Raw genomic sequence first — 23042 nt, 5'->3', positions numbered from 1 at the left:
TCAGAGTGCTGGACGGACCATGTGACACTTTTAGGGCGCACAACAGCACTTTTTTTGAGAGATTTTGAGACCTGGGATCCTCAATTTGAGTAATTTCAGAATGTATTGGTTATTCCACTATTTTGAGATAATCATAAAAAACCGTCAAACGCATTTAAGACTGCAAACATTATATAATAGAACCCCGATTCTATGGTAAGAAATTGAACTGCATTAAAAACTCAACTTTGCCAAAAATGGAGCTTCCACAAACCAATCCTCGCGAGGCGACGATATGGTAGAGATGCTGATGTTTACAAATACCTATGTAGTATGTAGTTGAACAATATTGGCACTTTCTTCTTCGAATGATCTTTCAATAAATTTTTATTAGGAGTACCCCGAGTACCCCACTGGTAATTCCGTGTAATAATGTTTTATTAGTTTATTGCACTTCTTACATTTGGCAATTTCTTTACTTTTATCCTGTAAGTAAACCAAACACAGTGTTGCTCACTTTTTTGTTCAACAAAATTATATTTTATAAGGTACTCTTGCGTAGATAAACATAGTATAAAAATTAGGCATAGGCCAGTTCCATTATAGTGTATAATTATTATTCTATCATAAAATATTCACCCCTAGGACGGAGGTCACTAATGATTATACAAATGAACATATAAAAATACACCTGACAACTTCTAAGACTTGCGAGCGACTGGTCTGGAAGTACCTACCTATAGTGCTAGTGTATTTCACAAATAAGCATGGGTCATTGCTGGTCACCAAGGACGACGAAGGACAATGTAAGTAAACCGGACATCGCGTAACCCGACAAATAATTATAGTTCTGTTAAACCTTCTATGTTAATTAATAGATTTTGTTTCCACTTTCTTAATACCTACCGAATATACCGGTATATTCTGATTTTGGAAACCGGTAATTTGGTATCGAAAAATACTGGGATACCAGGATCATTTGAATGAGCGAAAACAAAAATAAAACAAAAAACTTAACCAATCCCATTGTATATGTAACCTTGGTCTTGTTGTATGCATTAAATTGAATGTGTTTAAATAAATTGGATTTCTAATTTGAATACGTAATTTTATTTGAATTTTGAATGTTTCAGATGTAAATTGCAGGAAATAAAAATGAAAAACCGGAAATTAAATGTACTAAAATGAAACAGGACTGCAGAAACTACATACAAATAGCGGAATAACGTGAATTCCGGACACGTAAAATCAGCGTTCCACTGTAATTGTGAGGTGTTTTCAAATTATGCATGTTCAATAAAATATATATCGAAATCTAATGTAAAACTCTTGAACGATCTAAGTCAGTAATGCACAAACTGTGGCCCGTGGGCCGCATGCGTCACGAAATAAAAAGTATTTCATTACCAAATTTTTTATTGAATACAAGCTGAAGTACCCGGATTCGTACAGGGTCGCTTCGTGGATACATTTATCTAAGATATTTAAAGTAATTATCTTTTTAATATTAAAATATCTGTGTAATACAATATGGCAATATGAAAATAATTCTAATAGGAGTAAAGGTCAAACAAAAGAACACTAAATAAAATCGAATCCAAAATATGCAAATGTTTTTAATATGTAGTAAAAAATTCAAAATTGGATGGAACAAACAAACAACAAACTTTGTATTTTATATAATACTAATTTAGAAACCTTCGCAGGTGTGCGCACAACAACTGACAAAAGTTTCATCGCAATCGGATTAATGGTATAGGAACGCATACGAATAGAAGAAGAAGATTGTTTTCTAATTCAGAAATGTTCGCGGGCGTGCGCACGACAACTGATCAAAATTTCATCGCAATCGGATGAATGGTATAACAACGCATACGATTAGAAGAAGATAGAATAGAAGAAAAAGAAGATGAAAATGGTTGTACCAATACCATACAAATAGAAGAAGATGGAATAGAGGAAGAAGAAGATGGTTGTACTAATTCAGAAACCTTTGCAGGTGTTGGCACAATTACTGACGAAAGTTTTATTGCAATTGGATGAATGGAATATGAACGCATACGAATAGAAGTACAAAGCATAGAAGGAGAAGCAGAAGAAGATGGTTGTACTAATTAAAAAACCTTCGCGGGTGTGGGCATAACAACTGACGAAAGTTTCATTCCAATCGGATGAATGGTATAGGAACCATACGAATAAAAGAAGATAGAACGAAGAAGAAAAAGAAGAATATGGCTGTACTAATTCAGAAACCTTCGCGGGTGTAATAACTGACCAAAGTTTCATTGCAATTGGATGAATGGTATAGAAACTATAGAATAAATGAAGATAGAATGAAGAAGAAGAAGATGGTTGTACTAATTCAGAAACCTTTGCGGGTATTACCACAACAACTGATGAAGGTTTTATCCCAATTGGATGAATGGTATAGGAACCATACGACTAAAAGAAGATAAAATGAAGAAGAAGATGGTTGTAGTAATTCAGAAACCTTTGCGGGTGTGCATACAACCACTTACCAAAATTTCATCGCAATCGGATGAATGGTATAGGAACGCATACGGGACAGATAGACAGACAGACAAACAGACAGACAGACATTTATTTTTATATATAAGATATAGCCTATACTCTTCAGGCAAGTGCAAGCAATAAGTTGACAAAGTTTTATCGCAATCGGATGAACGGTATGGCAGCGCATAAAATACGAACAAACAAACAAATATTGGTTTTTATATATTAGATGACAAAATTATTATTTCATATATACATAGTAAGTTCTAATATGCAAATACATTATGTACATAATGCAGAGTGAAGAGTAATTGGAGTATTTGATATGTAACTATTAAATTAAAAATAATAAAATGTATTATATGCATAAAATGCATTATTTTTCACTTTTACCCACTGCAGCCCGTAAAAAATTAGAACATGGATAAATTTGGCCATACTTTCAAACAGGTCAGCGATGACAAATACCTGGAACACGTACCCAACTTGGCACGCTAAAAGTTTTCAACAGCACGCCAAAAAAATGAAACTTTTTATTTTCTAATATTCAAAACGTCTATAGTGGAAAGATATAAAATCAAAGCGAAATCATGTTGATGTATATGTATATTTTGGCAACACTGGACAGTTGTGTTCTATATTCTATATCGTCGATGCACATCAAATATGGTCTATGTGACTCCGAGTACATTCTGAGAAAATCGATAAAAACTGTTTAATAACACTTCTATTTATGGACAAATTGGGGAAAAAATATTATTATTAAAAATATTAATACATTTTATTGCAAATATTTACTATTTTGAACAAGAAAATGGCATTTTACTGCGTTTTTTGCACATGGTTCATATTCTATGCACAGTTTTCGTCACATGAACCATTTTTAATACTAGCTATCAAAATATATCATTCAAAATTATTCAAATTTGATAACTAGGCACTAGTCTAGTGTCTAGTTAACAGAATTAAAATATGAGATTCTATTATCACAAAATTTATGTGAATGTTATGGACATACTATGACAATGGAATTGTGTAGTGATTATGCAGAGGATATGACTTTTTTATTACAAAATAATTTATTAATTTTCTGTTTTGGCAAACATTTATTTGACTTCGGCTGATAATGTTTTTTCCATCTTCCCATGATGTTTAACACTTACCATTGAGTCATCACAACACCCAGACTTGCAGCACCAGCACCCATATTTACACAGAAAAAACATCCATGTAAAACATGTTGGCGGTGTAGCGGGAATCCGACCCGTAACCTTCAACTCAAAGTCGAGGCCGTCATTTACATTTTCCCTCTTTCTTTAAGAATAAATTGTTATTCTTTAACAATATTGAAAGCATGAATATTAATCATTCTCTATTGAAAAAATAAACACAACTTCGTTTTAATGTTATTTTTATTTCAAATCGTACATCCATCAAACAAAATAACAACTATAAATAAGACCAACAAAACGAAGTGTTTTTATACAACATTGACATTATTAATTGGAACATAATTCACAAAACATGAAACGGTGGTGAAATTCTGTCGATCCCAAAGACTAAGGTGGGCTGGACACGTTGAGAGAATGCCTGAGTACAGGACGCCAAAAATCATGACCAAATGGATCCCACAGTGGAAACGGCCTAGGGGCAGACCAAAGAAGAGGTGGGCTGACTGTATCGAAGAGGACTGGAGAAAGATGGGGAGGGCTGGAGACTGGAGAGGAGCAGCCAGGGAAAGGAGCGTGTGGAGGAAAATTATAGAGGAGGCCAAATCCCGCCCCGGGATGTAGTGCCGAGAAAGAAGAAGATAATTCACAACACAAAAAATTAAATCAAAGTTTTTGCTCCAATTCCTACATGGACATTAGGGAATCATAAAAAGGGTGATGAACTTTGTCCATCACAAGTTTTAATTCTTCCAAATGCCTGAATTTGGAGTCAGACAAGGCAAGGGGTCTGTTATACAGTGGCAATGGGGGAACATAGCTAGTCTTGCGGCGTTGAAGCAACTCTAGCCATATTTCAGAGCCCTTAAATCTATGAAAAAAGGATCCCCTACTTTCTTTCCTGGTCTGAAAGAAGTTAAATTCGTATTTAAAGTTTCGTGATTTAAAAAAAAATCAAAATGAACATTTTTAATATTCTACAGCTGTTTGGGTCGAGCCATTTGCATGCGTGATACATAATCACTTGGAGAATATATTGGGGGCTTGAAGTAATGCTCCAGCACAGAATGAACATTATCGGCTTCCATCATAGTATGGGCCTTCTTCAAAAATATCTGTTCTACAGTGACTGATGTCATTTTTGAGTAGTCACTTAAAGCTCTTGCCAGTATTCGATTCCGATTTTGGTAATTACAACCATCAGAAATTAGGATGATCTTATTATAGTTACGTGGCCTGGTCCCTAAATAGTTGATAATACAACTTGTGAACTCGTTGGAGCTCACACCTCCATCTGCTTCGTGCCACGCGTAGAGAGTCACGTCCGCATTATTAAGGACATATAAGATGAAATTATGTAGTTGTAGTTTCTGTTTGTAGTAAACAGCAGATGCCAGCAATTTAGGCCTTAATATCACACTCTGCAAGTCCATTGTTAAAACTAATGTAGTCTCGCTGGCAGATTCTTTGGTAGTGTTCTTGGCCTTTTTAGCTTGCTCCTTTCGTGTTATATGTTGGTCGTAAATTTCTTTCCCAAGAGTTTCACATTTAAATCCTACAAAAATATCACATTGATCTTTGCGTGGATGGTGAATAGAAACTTTTTTAGCCTTTAAAACGTTGCTGAAAAAGTTTCTGTTCACAGTTAGCACATTGTTCTCTGTGCACCACATATTGAAGACTGATAGCATGTGTTGACATATCGTCGTTTTGTTTGAGACCGACAACAATGACTTGGAACAACTCGAGGGCTTAGTGTCAAATAACACTATCTACAAAACTGCAACTTTACAGGAGAGCCAAAAATCGTTGTTTTAAATTCTTGTAACTCAACAAGGGAAATGTTTATTTAAAACCTAATGTTAATATTTTATAATTTATTGTGTATTGTACATTTATCTTGCTTATGATGATGTTAAAATTTATATTGATAGTTTTTAAAAAATATGAAAACAAGGGTAACTTATCTAGTTAGTGTTAAACTTTACTGACGATTTAATAAGAAATTAGAAAAGATTGACATAACGTTGTTTGAATATCATGTAGCCATAAATGTAAAATAACGTTATCTCAAAAAAAAAAAAAAACACTTTTTTGTAGATAACGTTGTCTGACTTTAAGCACTCGAACTGGCAGAAGATTTAGCCACTTTTTTACATTCTCCACAGCTTCAGTTTGCTTGGCCACTCATTTATTTGTATTGTTGGGGAGAACATTTTCGCCGTCATTAATAATAATGTGTTGCTGATAACTCCATCTTGTGTTAGTGCTTTGTGTGATGCTCAAAGTATTTATGAACATATTGCGGCACACTTTATGTTTATCCCCGTCCTTAGTAAAAAGATATATATCGTGCTCTTGATTCTTCTTCGTGATAGCTGTACTTTCACTGCGACGCTTTCTTACAGCACGTGTTGCTACAAAGCCCAGGAAATATGCTTTTTTCTCCGACCAAGTTTTCAACATCCAAAAATTGTGAAATGTGTGCAGACGATCCTCTTCTGTTATTTTTTGACAACTTAAAGAATTTTTATATGCCACCTTGGGTAATTTGTGTGAACATCTTATTCCCATAGACTTTGCTTGCTTTGATTGGCTTTGTTGATATTTTCCGCAATGTTTTTTATAGCCGACATACCCTTTCCCCAAGACTCCGTTTCTGATTTTTTTTAATTTTCTGAACTACTGAAATATCAGAATCCATTGGTAAAGAAATATCCATATCACTTTGTGGGATCCACTCTCCAGTTGATTCGCACAGCATATTTACATGAAAATACATCAAATTTATTTAATGAAACGTAATAACTTACCGCTAATTTATAAACCAAATGATCACAGATAGTAAAACAGTGATATTAGGTGTGATTTATATAGTTTTTCACTCCAAAAACAACTAGGACACGTGTACAAGTGAAATCATGATGTAAAATACGGACCATGTGACCATAAACCCGGTACTAGCCACGTATTAAATATGGCGCATGTGCAGTAAGATCACATGGTTCATATTTAAATGCAAAGTTTTGAATGTTGGCACATAGTTTGTTTTCTATCTCCTTTAATTTTTGTTATTATCACATGGTTCATATTTTACAAGGTAAAGGAAAAAAAACTGTATATTTAGCTCATTTTCGTAAAATCGTCACATAGACCATATTTGATGTGCATCGACGATATGTAGAGTCAAAGACTAGAAATAGGTTGACAAAGGAAGTTTCGGCAGCATATATTAATTTGCAATCAACGACATATCAGCCTGACAGTCGCAAATAACAAAAAACCTCAAACAAAAAGTAGTGTGTTATTAAATGGTTTTATATTACCTTATTTTCTTTCATTTTATATGTATCATTTTTTTATATTCAATAAATATGATTTAGATTATAATATCATGTGTACACTTAGAAGGAATGGCATGCGCCATGAATTAAAAAAAAAAAACGGCTTATTTTGGCAAGCTGATCAAATCCTATTTGCCATCCCTGAAATAGGTTGTGCATCACTGATCTATATGAAGAAATCTTCACAGTTGCAGTAAGAAAAGCAACAAAATTGGTCTTATGACGACACATTTCAGCACATTCCCAGAGGATGTGGTTACATCCCCCACTTTTCAGCCACATGGAGATGTCAATCGGCCAACAAGTCCAAGCTCATAGAGCTTGAAAGCTTGCTTGGTTGTATAGGGACAACACAAACATGGACCCTCCAAACCAACACGCCCCAACCCTCGGATTTAATCAACCGTATCTCCAAGCTTTGACTGAGTTTAATGAAAGACGTAATTTAATAAAAAAAAATGGGAGAAAGGCAAGAAGACTAAAATAAATGAATTTGATGATGTGTGAAGAGTGCAACAGATGATAATAACACCGTTATCATTGACGGCGATGCTTTTGAAACTGTGGAATCCTTGGTCTCATGTCATAAACCATGATCATAAATCATGACCATAAATCATCACCCTCGCCAACAGGTGCTATTTTGATCTACAAAAGCTTCTAAAGAACAAAGCACTCTCATGTAAAACCAAAACAACCTTATATAAAACTCAGAATGCTGGGCACTCAGCAAACAGGATGAGAGAAATATGGATATCTTTGAGAGAAAAGTTTTGAGAAGAATCTTTGAGGTCATTCAAGAAAGTGGCATTTGGAGGTCAAAAAAACATCACATCGCATATGAAAATGCAGAAACTGTGCTGGATCGGCCACGTGCATAGAATGCGGGAAGATATACTGGCGAGGCGGGCTATGTACGCAACCCCTGATGGCAAGAGAAGATCTGGACGGCCGAAATTGAAATGGCTAGACTATGCCATGGGAGATTTAAGAATGCTCAGTCAAAGCAACTGGAGAATGTCGGCGCAGGATGGAGGAAGTTTTTGAAAGGGGCCATGATCCGCCAAGGGTTGTAGTGCCATAAATGATGATGATATAAGATACAAAAAACAAAGTAAAAACAATACGGACGAACAAGACTATGTGAAGAGATCTTCACGTCCGCAATGTGATGCCGCAAATTTTTTAAATGCAATATAATTGGCATTTGTGGCAACCAGGTCGGACGGCCGATGGGCCCAACAGCTGGTTGGACTGACTTAAGCATTTCTTCCCTCTCGGCGCACATTCTCGGGCATTCCCAGAGGATGTGGTTTGCATTCTGTAGTTCTCTGCCACATTGACATGTTGGCCGGGAAATAAGTCCAAGCTCGTAGAGCTTAGCAGCAAATCCACTATAGCCTATCGAAAACCCACTCTGTGCCTGCCCTTGATAGAAGCATCCCACTTTTGCTGTCAGATCTTCGATACCACATCCAGCATCATAAGACGTATTGTCCGCTTCCTCTAGAATACTTTTTCAGCATCAAGGTTTGGAGGCGTGGCAAGGTGAAAGTCATCAACAATGACCATCTCACCTTTGAGGAGCATCGTGGATGCACCGCTTACCTATATGTGCAGGTCAAGAGGAAGGATTCCGACCAGGACAGGGAGCGCATAGATGACCAGTTAACTCAAATGATGATTCACTGCTGATGATGCCACTATAAGTAGAACTACGTTCAATTCAACTTACAGGTTGATGAACTTGGTTGAAATATGGTTCCTATTTATCAATTGACTTTCAAGTCATTCACAACATACAGTTAAATTACAAAATTGACGACGTGAAAATGCGACATAATATCCCATGCAAGAAAAATTTTGCTGCATTGTAATATTGTCTGTAACATGAAACATCATATCTCTCGGCAGGTTTCTAAAGAATAATATTGAGGATAATTATTCATCACCCATGGTAGACAAGCTAATAGAGAGGCCGTTTATAAAGTTTTATGGATCACGGGTCCGTGGAAAAAAATGGATATGGTTTTTTTTTTTCAATGTGTATGTTGATCCGGTCGAAAGACCCAATTATTTGTGAAAAATCTGTTAATATAACCTCCACTTTATGGTGCCCATATACTCTGCTCAATTGTCTAGATAATAATTTACCCTTTTTTTAAATATATAAAAAATAATACATACATGATGATTTATCTGGAATGCAATGAAGGTGGATAGATGATGAATTCAACCGACAGGCATGGTAGAGACGGTGCTGTGGGGCGTGGTGGGACGAGAACCCGCCAGTGAGTGCGTCGTGGATGCGTTCAACGACGCCATTGTCCCCATCTGCGTAAACAGACAAATTGCAATTTGTTTTCAGGTCAACCAATAGGAACATTCACAGAAATATACAATTATGATGAATACATGATACAAAATGAACAAGTTATGGTTCCAATAGCAGACGGGTATGGGAAACATAATTGAATCAAAAAGAAATTAAAAGCAGTCTATAAAAAGAATAGTTATAATATTAAGGGCCCACATGCCCAACGAAGGTCAAAATGGAGGTTTTATGGTATTTACAGAGCATAACCTGGACATTCCTTAAACGTTGTAGATAATCTATTTATATAATTTTGAAGCCTTATTATCATTTATATTTATATTAAACATTTGATAACTGCATAAAGTATTTTTATTACATAAAATAGTATTCTTTTAAACCTCTCGATCTAATGTTTTAGAATATAGTCATATTTCAGTACATCCATGTTTGGTGGTGTGAAGATTTTTTAGATATATTAATTTTTAAACGCATTTGTAAAACCATTAGTAAAATTTATGTTGACATTATTATAGTGAAATATTTACGATAAAAACATATATTTATAATCACCCAAATTCGACAAGAATTAGGCATTTTATTATTCAAAAAATGGGCAAGATTACCAAATTTGAAGATAATTCTAAAGATACTGATTATAAGCTATGTCTTTGACCATTCAAATGTGATAAAACATCCTACGAATAATGATTGTTTTATAATAATTATTGACCTAAGAATAAGATAGTATTTTTTTGAAATACGCCATTTCTATTGGCATTTCCCAGTGGTTAGGCTACAACATACGGCTGTAGCCATAAATTGACAAACTATAACTGAAGTAGGGAGTAAGATCATGTTAGCTCGCGTGTTTGAACATGTACCGAACCGGAAAAAAATCATTTTTTTTTCTGTTATTTTTACTACTTTTAATTACTACGCACGTACTAATTTCAAAACTTTGTTTTTGCCCTCCTGTAGAATTGTGTAAACAGCAGTAATAACCGTTTGCCATCACAGTACCGTGTTTAATGCAAATAAATATAAAATTGAATTTATTAGTGTTTATGATACTTCTTTTAATCTCATTGCTCATATTGTTGTCGGTATTAAACCTGTCTTAAGAGTAAGACAAATTCATCTACAGTTTCGATGTACTCATCGTTTAGAAATTCGAAATTGAGAAGAAAATTACAACTGGAACAAATAATGTCATTGCCCCACAAAATAATTGCCAGCATGTCACTCACCCTGAGATGCGCGAGGTCCTCAAGTTTGGTGAGGTCGGAGAGCTCGATGTAGAGGCTGTAGACGAGCAGCCAGCCGTAAGCACTGCCCACGATGAACACGATCCAGCACAGCATCATGAGAACGTTGTACGCGAAGATGAGGTCGTTGACGATCGCCGCAAAGACAAATGCAAAGAAACGGAACAGCGTGAATACCGCAAAGCAGTAGATCCACGGGACGATCTTCTTCTCATGTTCCTGAACAACAAAAAAAAAACGATTAGGTGCATTGTTTGATTTGACATTGCCAACACAACTGACGGGCTGAAGACCAGAGACACGAGTAGAAGTAGTAAAATGAGTTTCAAGAAGTTTTCCCATTTATACATGAAAAAGGATTCAACCGTCTAACCGATCAGTTTTAGCGGTGGCGACGGGGGTGAAAGTAGGCTGTTAAGATCCGCCATAAATTCCAGTTTTTAGTTTAGTTTTAGTAGCTTATCCTGTCAATGATTACTACGCAGATAATAAATCTATCTACCTATAATTAATTATGTACAGTGAAAACCCAATTTTACATTTTAGAGAACTGACAAAAAAACATAAATAAACAGAAGATGTATATTGGCGATACTGAAAAATGAAAAAAAAAATATTAAAAAATAATAAAAATTGGTTTGAAGCATATTATGTCATTGTATTCTTTTACCATTTTGAGAATGTTCCTTTTTTCCTGAACTGACAATATTTTCATTGCTGAGACATTATTCGAAGGGGTGTGAACAAAAAGACAGTTATGCACTTGCATTCAGGGAACTCAGAAATAATGGGAACTGAAATACCTAACGGGTACGGAGAAGCAGGCAACCGATCTCGAGTAAGGAACACGAAGGACACGTGTCAAGAATACGTCATACGTTGAATACTGACAACTACTCTCGGTTCATGCATTGACGCTCATTTAATATTGGTGTATTATGCACAATATTGCACGTCTATAATGCGTGGTTCATTTTTGTAGGACACTCACACATTCAAAACCCTGCGTCAAAATTTACTGTATTGGTATATAGCCTATCGGAATTCTATTTATTATCTGTTCTGTGGTTGCATTATTTAACCTTGGTCTTGGACACAGCAGACATGTCTATAAATAAAAACGTACGTATGCATCTGGAATTAATTACAATGATTGGCATGCATTCAATTCAAATAAATTGAATCTTTAATTTTAATATGTAATTTTGTTTGAATTTTGAATAACTATTTCAGACATAAATTGCGGGGGGGGGGGGGGGGAACGTAAAACCGGGAATTAAATGAACTAAAAGGAAACGGGACTGCAGAAATTATAGGTACGCAAATCGCATGTAAAATTGGGGTTCTACTGTACTATGTTGACCTGTTGATTTTTAAATTCCTCAGTATCATAGGTAGGGACAAAATTAAAATTAAGAAATTAACCATCAATGGTTTTAAAAATCTCTAAAGTTTAAAAATATTTTTGAATACCATGTCATAAAAATAGTACAAAAGGCCATTTTTAAAAAATCATGTCAAGGAAGGCAGTGTAATGGATTGAAAGAGGTGTGAATTTTTTTACAGTGAATGAAGAGGCTGTATGGATGGATACCTTAAACTTCCTCCTTCCGGCGGGCGAAGAGCTCTGCCAATAGATAGCAAACGAGTGAACAAATAAGCCATGAAGTCACAATTAGTTACGAAAGTCAATACAAATGATGATATGAGCATACCGTGAAAAAATTAACAAAGCAAAATAATATTAAAAATGTTCCTAGGTATGTTTTAGTTGTGCAACTACTATACAAGTGTTGCACAAGTGCCAAATTCCTGCATTATCTGTGTAAAGTAGTATTGTCTATGCCTTTAAAGCGAGAAATATAATATTATGGTGCATGTCGCATACTATCACGTGATGTTACAGTAAGTTGCCGCTACGGGAGAAGAAAATGTGTGATGTCGTTTTTCTTGGTGTTTAAAATGTTATCAGACTGATGCTCCTATCCCGTAGCACATTTTGAACCTTTAAACGAACATTGTCAGTTGGCAAAATCTGCCGAAGTCACCAGAACAACAATGAGGTCACCTCACGTTGTACTGCACTGCATCGACACAATGAACATTTTTTATCATTTTCTACATGCCTACACATTTTCAACTCATGTCAAAATCACATTTAATTGTTGGCACTATGTATTTTCTATATGAATGTTGTCTATTATCTATGGTCTGCAGGTTGGGTTCTGTTCAAAATATTATTCATGGATATAATATCGCAGGTAATTTTAACGTATGCATAGAAACTGTTAAAATTAATTGAAATTAGCATGAATAATGAATGATAATTTAAAATACTAATACATCAGAGTTGGCACTCTCTTTAATTGAATTTACAGAGGTGGTGATCGTTTAATATACTATTATAGACTAAATTTGTTGCCGTGACAGCATGACAGTACGCCACGTGCATCTCAATATAATCACAACTTGAGGGACTAACACAAACTGGTTATGTGTATACTTGATCGAGAAATAAGAGACAATTATCAGCATTTAATTAATCCAAGGTACTAGAAGTTTAAAATAATAGTTCAGGGATTGCAGTCGGCTGCCAGTCGGAGACTGAGTGCTATTGTCACCCAGAGATACACATATTTGTACTTGAAGTACGTGGCCTTCCATCGCGAGTCATACAAATAAAAAGATGGAGAGTACAGTACTGGGAATAAGTGATACGATACATATTATGTGGCTACCATAGGATTCCTGTGACCCAGATCTCAACTATATTATTTATTAAATATTCATTTTTCACATACAGTCAGTACCTACATATAATATGATTTCATAATGTTATGAGATAGCGGATCTGCATTTTCATAACATTACGAAATAATATTATTTCGTAATCTTTTTAACATATTATCCCATAGTGCTCCGGTCAATAAATAGCGGGTCAGAATCGATTGGACATGTCACCCGATTACAAGTTTCCGTTAAAGACACATCGCACCGAATTGCCGTTATATTTATTATATTGCATCGATTTTACCCTACTAGTTACTTGAAACAGTAAATAATTTCTCGTCTTCTCAATCATCACGAACAACTACTACCGTCTTTCATCTGCAATACCTATCCTCCGCTGAACCAGAATACTACACATATTAGCTTAAATACTGAAGACACAATTTGATTGCAAATAAATGAAAATGTTTCTATGTAAAACAAAAAGCAAGTGCTGTTAATGAAACTTGACTAACTATGCCGTCAAAGGAAGGTTCAGGTGATGGTAAAATGGGTGAGATGTTATGGATGTAGCAGTACAGGTTTGAATCCCGTGTCAGGTAAACATAACATGTCATTTTTAAATGCGTGTCGGATCCTCAGCAAAGATGGATTGGGGCCAGTGGAGGTTTTACGTATGCGTAGGCCTGAAACCCTGAAAGATTTCGAGGTCCCTTTCGAAAATGTTGCCTATAAATCTACATTGAGTGTTATAAGCACTAGTTACATTGCCACAATTTTTACATTGATTGATCTTCTACATTCAGATTGTGAAAAATATATATATGGTACTTTCTAATGAAGCGACAGCGTCTGACTGTTTCGTGGAAAATTGGTTGGGCCTATGGCTAACAATCATCACTCCTAAACGAAGATTTTTTAATATAAATCCCTTATTAGGTATTTTTTAAATTTAACCCGTTTTTAGGTACACTACTGCAAAGTATATAAAGCGTTGTGTCTAATGCAGGAATTTGGTACCTGCACTATAAATAATATATTTAAATAATTTTGCAGTAATGAAGTACTGTATTGCCCAGTCTCTGCATGTTACATATCCGCATATCGAATCATCGTTGCATGTCAGTGTGGACCAACATACGTTGCACAATTCCGTAAAAAAATGGCATGCAAAGATAAACAACATGTTCCAATAGTCATTTGTCAATATTTCATCCTCACATCAAAGGGATAATATTATGTCACTCTGCTAAGAGCTCCATGCATAGTCATACTCTTGTAATTAAGTGGGTTTATGCATTATTTATTTGTAATGTCCACAATATGTAAAATAAATAAATTGAAATTGAAATTGAATTATCTAACCGATTTTCAGACACATGATAAATAACATAACAACGTATAAGGCCCGAACTGCAAAATGGTAGTTTTCAGTAGTACGATTTAAATAAATTTTAATGACACAACAACGTTAATTTTTAATGCTAAAATTGTAATTTTTTAGTTGATTGAGAAATTAAATTGATTGAATTTTGTTTTTTTTCGATTATCGTTGTTGTATTATCTTTAAAATTATTTAATAAAAGGCAATCAAGTCAAAATAGCCAAAAACGCAGTTACGGCCTTTTATGCATGAGTCGATATAAGGAGTGACTCCCCTAGTGACGAAATTGAAACAAAAGTAATAGCCTATAGTTTACGTTTTGTAAACAGATATCAATTAAATATAATATTGAATATTGTTCACTAGTATCGGACACATCAAAATTGTATTGAATACCAATTATCTAAAAGGCAACCTAAAAAGACGATTGGAGTAAATACTTTGCATCAATTCAATATATATATAAATGAGATTTGCGAATATTGAACATGAAGAGCGTGTTGCCATTTCAATAATAAACAAAAATAATGCTAGGATCACTTTATTCACAGTGCGTGCATTTATCCAAATTATTAGATTACAGATAAAGCAACCATAATTAGCACTATTAATTATTCACGGTGGTTGAATGAATACAAATGCACCGATGACCAAGTAAACATATTTAGTTAGTTTTATATTATGTCGACATCTTTGCATTAGCCCTAAGTCAGTATGGTACAGATACAGTGATATGAAAAAAAATTCAGACAATGTTGTATTGAATCGTATCACTAAATTATATGTTATGCGGATGTGCAACAAGCAGATGCCGGCCGTAATGGAGGTTTATCACTTTAATGGATGAAGATTAAATGATTGCACAAGGACTGATACAGTATTTGTTTAACGTGGAACTTACTTTTCTTAGAGCGTTGATGAGCATGATGCTCGTCACAAAGACGCAGCACGCTCCGATTGTCGAAAAGAGCGCAAATATTATCAGCGCATTGCGGACTGAAACAAAACATTAAATTAATTAATTTATTAATTAGCTTATTCCTACACGTACAAGATTTGATAGCAATTTAAAAACTATTTTAGTATGGGTCATGTGAGAAGGAGAAAATTAATATTACCTACGTTGACAGTATTGAATGCATTGTTTATATATTAAAAAGAAAATGATAGCCTCCATTGACATTCTTCCGTTACTTAATAGTGAATGGTTATCTGAGATTTTACGTGATTTCTCATTGAAATAATGGTTAATTCAGTTTTTCTTTTATATGGTAGAACTCCATTACATTATTATAATGGTTTGAAAACAAAGTTTTTAATGTGAATTATTGGAAAATTAGTAACATATAACTAAAACTGAAACAAGTTGTATTGTTTAAATTCAAAAATAAACTTCAACTGTGTGGAAAGAGATCCAGAAACCTTGCTGCGGGCTAAGGCAGTAGAGATGTCTTCGCAAGGTAGAGAAGATCCATAGTAGATTGCAGTGCCGATGACGATGACTACTAAGGATGTCTTCGAGAGGCATTCATTCAAAATTACTTTAGTGAACTTAATTGTAATTCATTCGGTCAAAATACATTGATAATAACAATTTACCATGAATATTTCCAACGTAGACAAACTCGAATGAGATGACATAGTAACCATAGTGAGTGGAGCCGGGAGCCGCCATTGCGAGGCAGTACATATCGAAAACTGACTCGCCTATCGTGAATAGCGCCACAAACTGAAAATAAACAAAATGTGTTGTGATTCATGAATTAATTCTTAAATTAATATATTGCCTTATATATAAAATAATAATAGGTTGTGCCAGTTGCGAAAGGTGGATGTAAGGTGTTACGAACTGACATAAATAGTCCACACTAAATTTTATTAGTCATACGTACTTGTTTTCACTGAACTGACAGGACAAATTGGAGATAGTGTTAGTTTTTAAAAATCAATTAACCCCTGCCTAAACCAACAAACAGGCTAGCTCCACCCTTTGCCACTGGGTTGTGCCATGTCACCAGTGGACATTCGTGAAATTAGGCAATTCATGTGTAATAACTATAATATTGTGGAATAATATGTCTGCCCGTCAGCAGCAAAAATTGGTTCTTGGACGGATGTAAATGATGACGAAATGAAAAAATTATGATGCATACCATGACAGCATGTTACTGTATTGTATAATATAATATGGTAATAAGGTGTGTTTGATATTACTTTCAAGTTATTAATCAGGTGACATGATAGGCATGGTCAAAACGTGGAGTTGTCTTTACCCTGAAAATCAAAATTTTTCTTCACCCATGATCCCTTGATGTGCTACGATAAAAATATTCAAGATATTCAATTATGTTGTACAAATTATAAGAGTGATGTGACTAAATTTAATTGATAAATTCTGGTCTAAGATGTAGGATGACACTTACAAGAGCAAAGAATCCAGTGAGCAGAGCCCCTCTTTGGATATCCAGGATGACAGCATCGTGAAGAATTGGTTTCTGATACCACGGGATTCTGATCGATCGCATAGACTTACTCGACTTTAAGTTAGTCGATGACCTGAAAAATACAATCGATTTATTAGTCAAATTGGTATAATGTTTGAGACTTTATACCAATATTCTATCAATACTCTTGACAAAGGCCTCTGAATGAGATTACAACAATGAGAAATGGAGTAAGAACACGCTGTGACAACCGAAAAATCTAAAATGCTAATTTTATTGAATTGGTGTATACGTGGTTGAACTCTATTATAATGGATTTCAAAATTAAAAGTATTATAGTTATTTATATTGATATGTAGGTATTTTAGGCCATAAACCCATCCTCAAAACAATTTCAAGGTAACTAATTTTCAGTTGAAACTGAAAGTTTTCAACTTCCAAGACATAACAGAAGAGAGAGTGTAGTATTTCAATCCATCTTCTCCCCTTCACACAACAGTAGTGTATTTTCATTGCCATTATTTATCACACGAAAAGATTTACTTCTACAGATTTACAATAAATTTCATGAGAAAATAATTAACTAGGTATTCGTTAATGTAATAACTTGTACGCCGAAGTGATAATATATTACATTATTACTGAAAAAATAGAGAACAAATCAAACACTGTATTGGAATCAAACCAAATTTTCTGTATTTTTTTGGTCCGTGCCGTGGCAACCTATTTTTCCAGAACTTACAATAAAAGCCAGTGATCGTAATGGAAAAGCAGCTTGTTTGATTCTAAAAATAAAAAATAATCACGACAGTACAATAAGTGAGGATTTTTTGGCTTGTCAATAGTGTCTGCTTCAGATTATATATTGTAAAATTGCATCTAGTATAACAGATGTTTTTGATTGTATCTACTATTCCCTAAAAAGCTTGCTTATCTATGCAACACTCAAATTAAAACTGTTGTCATAGACAGATACTACAATAAACCACACAAACGAGTGTCCGAGTAGATGCTATTATAAAGGGTAAATGTGCCGCAGATGCGAGCATGAGTTTTTATATTTTTTTTTCTAGACCAAACTCAACCTAACCTAACCTAATATAATCTTAGTGTGATAATGATGCATCGTAATGTATGAAAATTTCAAATTTTAAATTAATAATGGTACTGTTCGGTTAAAGCGGATACAGCGGAAAACGCATTTTGAAAATAGCCGATAAACTGGATTACTTGTTAGGTTAACCTAACCAAACCTAACCTAACCCAATCTAACCTAACCTAAACTAACCCAAACTAACAAATAATCCAGTTTATCGGCTATTTTCAAAATGCGTTTTCCGCTGTATCCGCTTTAACCGAACAGTACCTTAAGAATTATTGGATCGAAAGGCAATAATTGTATACATGGAATAAACAGTTTTCGAAAAAAAATTATAAAGGCTCAGGCGGGCATCTGCGACATAATTACCTCATAAAGTCCACAGAAACTGATCAGGTTATGAAACAAAAAATACAGTAGGTAGGTAGTCTAGATTTTTAAAAATCACAGTATATTTATAGTACTCCATATTGTCATTGTGGTTAATGTGTTTTTCAGACCAAAAACCAAACCAAAACCTAATACAACCTACTTATTTTTGAGTTACAGTAGGTTGTTAGGTTTTTGGTCTCAAAAGACCACAGAAACGATATGGAGTACTATAAAATTAGTATAATCACTAATACTTTTTAAATTATTTAATGTTAGTTGGCCAGTATTCGTTGTCCAAATTTTAATGCACATAATATCATAGCATAGACGGTACATACAATGTTCTTTAATAATTGCTTAGAATGAAATTACTTACTTCCCCGTATAATGGGAGTAAACAGAGGGTGTCGACCTATATGTCGACGGTGTTTTGCGACCATAATTCATCTTGGCAACCTGAAAATTAGTACAAAATAACAATGAGAATTAATTTGGTTAGGTTACACCCATTTAAATTAGTCACCTGTGTTCGGTTGTGAAACTCAGTTATTAATCAATAACCAACGGATTTATTTGGATGGGGATAATATTAGATTGATTAATACAATAAATATTCACCTTTGTTTAAATTAGGGGAGAGTTTTGTTATAAAATTCCTAAAATAACAATAGGCGTGGCGCGCGCGCACTATGTTGTCGTCAATACGTCAGTTTGTGTTTATTCATAAAATTAGCAAATGTTGCCACTATCAATATACCTAATTATTATCATCTATGGTCATGAGAGTACCTAATATTAGTTTATGGAAATGATTATTCAGTGATACTTAATTCGTGAGGATACAATCTGATAAAATATTATTATTTTATTATTCAAGTTACCTACCATATTATTTTGTTTTACTCTTTTATTATTATTATATCATTTGAGTCGTATAGTTCCTATATACGATAAATCCACTTTGATGAAATGTTGGCAAACTATCTAAATATTTCTTTTAATACTACTTCTTCTTATGAAAACCTATGATTGAATTTATTTTATGGTGGTTTGTTGTTTTTATACAAATATTCACAATAAAATTAATCATTATCGTAGCAGTAAAGGAGAAATTGACAAAAAAGTGATGGACTTATCGGCATTTGAAGCTAACTGTCAAATTTATCGTATTTAGGAACCCAGTGCGTGTGACATAGGTTTTTGTTTCTCAACACTAACAATATGTGGTTGACAAGTATAGGGTAAATAAAAAACAATTATTATTTCAATAAATGCAAAAATAATTTCAATCATTGGTGATCTGAGAATTATTGTCAGTAAAATAAAAATCGAATTTTTTTTAAATTTATTTATTATCATAAAACCTAATACATTAGAACGAATCGAACATAAGTTTTGTCTTCTCTTCATCTAATAAACAAATAATTATTAAAATTAAGATCAAAAAAGTATTAACATGGTTATGTATCTTTAAAAGGTTTTTTAAGTAATTGATAGTAGAAAAAGACACACAAAATGTAAAAAAAAGTAGTTAATAACCGTTTTCGCTCCTTAGCAGAGCATATGAACCTCCACAGAGTGAAGGTTATATTCAGACCTTTTTTTACGAGGAATGGTTATTAGCCATTCGCCCAACCCATTGGGCCCTTGCACTGGATCAAGCATACATTGAAAAAACAATATGAAATGTTACACAAATGTACATATTATGTATAATAATGATATTTATTTACAATCACTAATGTAATCACAATATTTAAGTAATTTTTAACAGAAAAAAATGTTATAAAACAATTATTTGAAACGAGGGAAGCTTACAATCAGACAGATTTTATTTTGTTCAGGTAGAACAATTACAAAAAAGTGCGGAAATAACTAAAATAAAAATAATTGTTTAATTCGAGAGAAATTCTCAATCACCCAGTATTTGCCAACATTCACTGCAAAATATTCGTATTTTAAATACCCTTCCTGATGATCCACGTTCTTTTTCCATAATTCAAACTGGATGACTCGTTTCGTTGATGTATTTCCTTCCACTTTAGCAACATTCTGGGTAAGGTCAGACATTATTTCGTTGTATTTCTACTAAAAAACTTGAGACACTTTTGATAACACGAACTACTACAACAGCCATGTTGGTTTTTGCAAATGCTCGATGCTAATTGGCTGCCTATGAGGTCGCATGGACTCATCGGCCTTTGGAACAAACTGCACCGTGGACTTATCGCCGATAGGAATTCATCGTGGTTTTGAAACTCTCTTTTCATATGAATTTATCGCCGTTAAGAACTGAACAACATTTTATTATTGTGGAGCGCTGCCGGTAGAAAAAAATGTCATCATTATCTCAATTTTGACTAAAAGTGGACTTACCGTATATAGGAACTATACGACTAATTTATTAATTCTCTATTTCGTTAACTTCGCTATTGATTTCACGTGAATGCTGGGTCGACTGGTTTATTTAAGAAACCGGTAGTTTCTATAAAATTTAATTAAACATTATTTCATAAGTACTTACAAGAAATAATATCAAAATGTTCAAGATTATCAAATAAATCAATTGAAATAAATTACCTTATCCTGAACGTACCTACCTACTTTCCAATAAGTAGTATTGTTATTTCAAAAATAAATATTGTACCTGTACCTACCTATAATATAGAATAGATAGGTAGGTATTATTTTACCTACTTATGTGAAGAAAAATATATCGAGTAATAAAACAACATATATTTTTTAAATAAATTATACCTAAGCATCTTTCATCGAATAGTGCTACAACCAAAAGAATCGTTTTGCCTACAACCCAAATAAACCCTTGGCCAAAAAGATTCTTCAGTCTTCAATCTCTTTGCCCTTGGCCAACATAAATATTCCGTATTTATGTGATTTTTAGAGTAGGTCCCAAGGGAGTTAGCTAGAGTAGGTATCAAGAGAGTGGAAAAAAATAGCTGAAATTAATATTTTTGCTAAAGTACCTATACAAGACTTGCATTTGAGGATAATGAACCATGGACCAGTCAAAAATAACCTATATCTACATTTTTTTAGTTGATAATAATTCAATGGATACCTACCTATGAGTGTTGATAAAAAAACTTACTGCCAAAGAAATAACTAATTCAGATCTGGAGTTAGGAATGGACGCTCAAATGACACACAATGGTACACTCAAACAAAAGCATCACCAACGTCTGATTAGTGATAATGTTGTAGTTCCCATGCTAACAAAGCAAGGCTAAGAGCATAGTGCATAGATAGGTACCTACTTGTGTAAGCTAGATGTAGCATCTAAATTGGGAAATAATGAGACGATGAGTTACAAAAACAGACAAAAAACAGTTTTCACTTCAAACATACTAAGTACGTCAATTTATATACGTCATCTATAATTTTATTTTCTCATATTTAATGACATAAAACAATAGTGATAAAATATAGGTACCAATTGATACACCCCTGTTACAGGCGGGCTTCTCCCGGTGTAAAATAATCATTTAGTAGCTATCAAGTCGAAACGTAACCCTGACCTCTAGAAACGGCTTCGTAAAACATCTAATCTGAGTCCTTGCTCAACCACGTAAGTATTTTTTTATTCATAAGTAAAGGCCTTCGTCCGGTGTGTGAAAATCACATATTGGGCGGAGGTGTAATTAAGATACATTTAATTTAATTTAAAAAGTATAAATGATGATGGATGAAAGCGATAATTTTAAGACTAAATATAAGTACTTATTCAAATCTAATAAAATTTGCCGGCAACGTTGAAGTCTCCGCGCGCCTGCGCCGAGGTGGTCCTCGTGACTCGTCAAATCGAAAGGATCACGCGATAAAATTTGGCCAATCACGAGAGTCCTTTTTGTAGAATGGCGTGGGTACGCGAAGTTTAAAAAAAAAAAAAAAGTTAGTGAGCGTCCGGTTTTAGAACGATACGGACTGACGACTGTAACTGTAAAAAACTACAAAATAACCTTGTCAAACTCAAGATTAAAATATATACCTAATACCAAGTTACGCACAAGAAAGTCTTAGTGTTTTATTTAACCACAAACATAAATATATCGTTCCTTTTTTTTTGTGAATCCGGGGTTCGATGGACACCTGAGCTAGCCGCTGGAACCCCGGGTATCTCACTATCCTAATTCGCATGGAAATGTCATTTAAGTAATTTATAATAAAGTGTTTTTAAAATTTCTAAGCAGGTTTTGAGACTCGACGACTCTTTTTAAAATTATTTGATCCGTATTCGTATCCAGAAAGTTTTTTTAATTCCTTGCAAAATCAGGTTGTTTGTGCATTTTTGTCACAAAAATGTGCTAAAATATCCAAATGTCAATCTATAGATTGGCATGGAGCTATCTATGGAAGATTGAAAAACCACAATAATTATTATTATTTTGAGTAAATAAAAACAACTTC

The 23042-nt window shown here is 34.0% G+C and overlaps 1 protein-coding gene across 1 annotated transcript in view; it reads right to left on the bottom strand.

The window, feature by feature from the left end:
• pasi2 (Protein) overlaps positions 1–19336 on the bottom strand; it is a 30176-nt gene extending 10840 nt beyond the window's left edge. The window contains exons 1-7 of the mRNA XM_085956633.1: positions 19236–19336; positions 18994–19073; positions 17126–17258; positions 16302–16431; positions 15604–15698; positions 10571–10807; positions 9194–9340 (exon numbers count right to left, since the gene is read on the bottom strand). Of these exons, the coding sequence (XP_085812759.1) occupies positions 9239–9340; positions 10571–10807; positions 15604–15698; positions 16302–16431; positions 17126–17258; positions 18994–19064 (768 nt within the window). The 5' untranslated portion in view covers positions 19065–19073; positions 19236–19336 and the 3' untranslated portion in view covers positions 9194–9238. The remainder of the gene's footprint in view (positions 1–9193; positions 9341–10570; positions 10808–15603; positions 15699–16301; positions 16432–17125; positions 17259–18993; positions 19074–19235) is intronic.
• Between the last annotated feature and the right edge of the window lie 3706 nt (positions 19337–23042).

Source organism: Rhyacophila brunnea, unplaced genomic scaffold (assembly GCF_057557595.1).
Source record: "Rhyacophila brunnea isolate RB1 unplaced genomic scaffold, BYU_Rbru_1.0 scaffold_6, whole genome shotgun sequence".
Lineage (NCBI taxonomy): Eukaryota > Metazoa > Arthropoda > Insecta > Trichoptera > Rhyacophilidae > Rhyacophila > Rhyacophila brunnea.
This window is presented reverse-complemented; position numbering and strand designations above follow the sequence as displayed.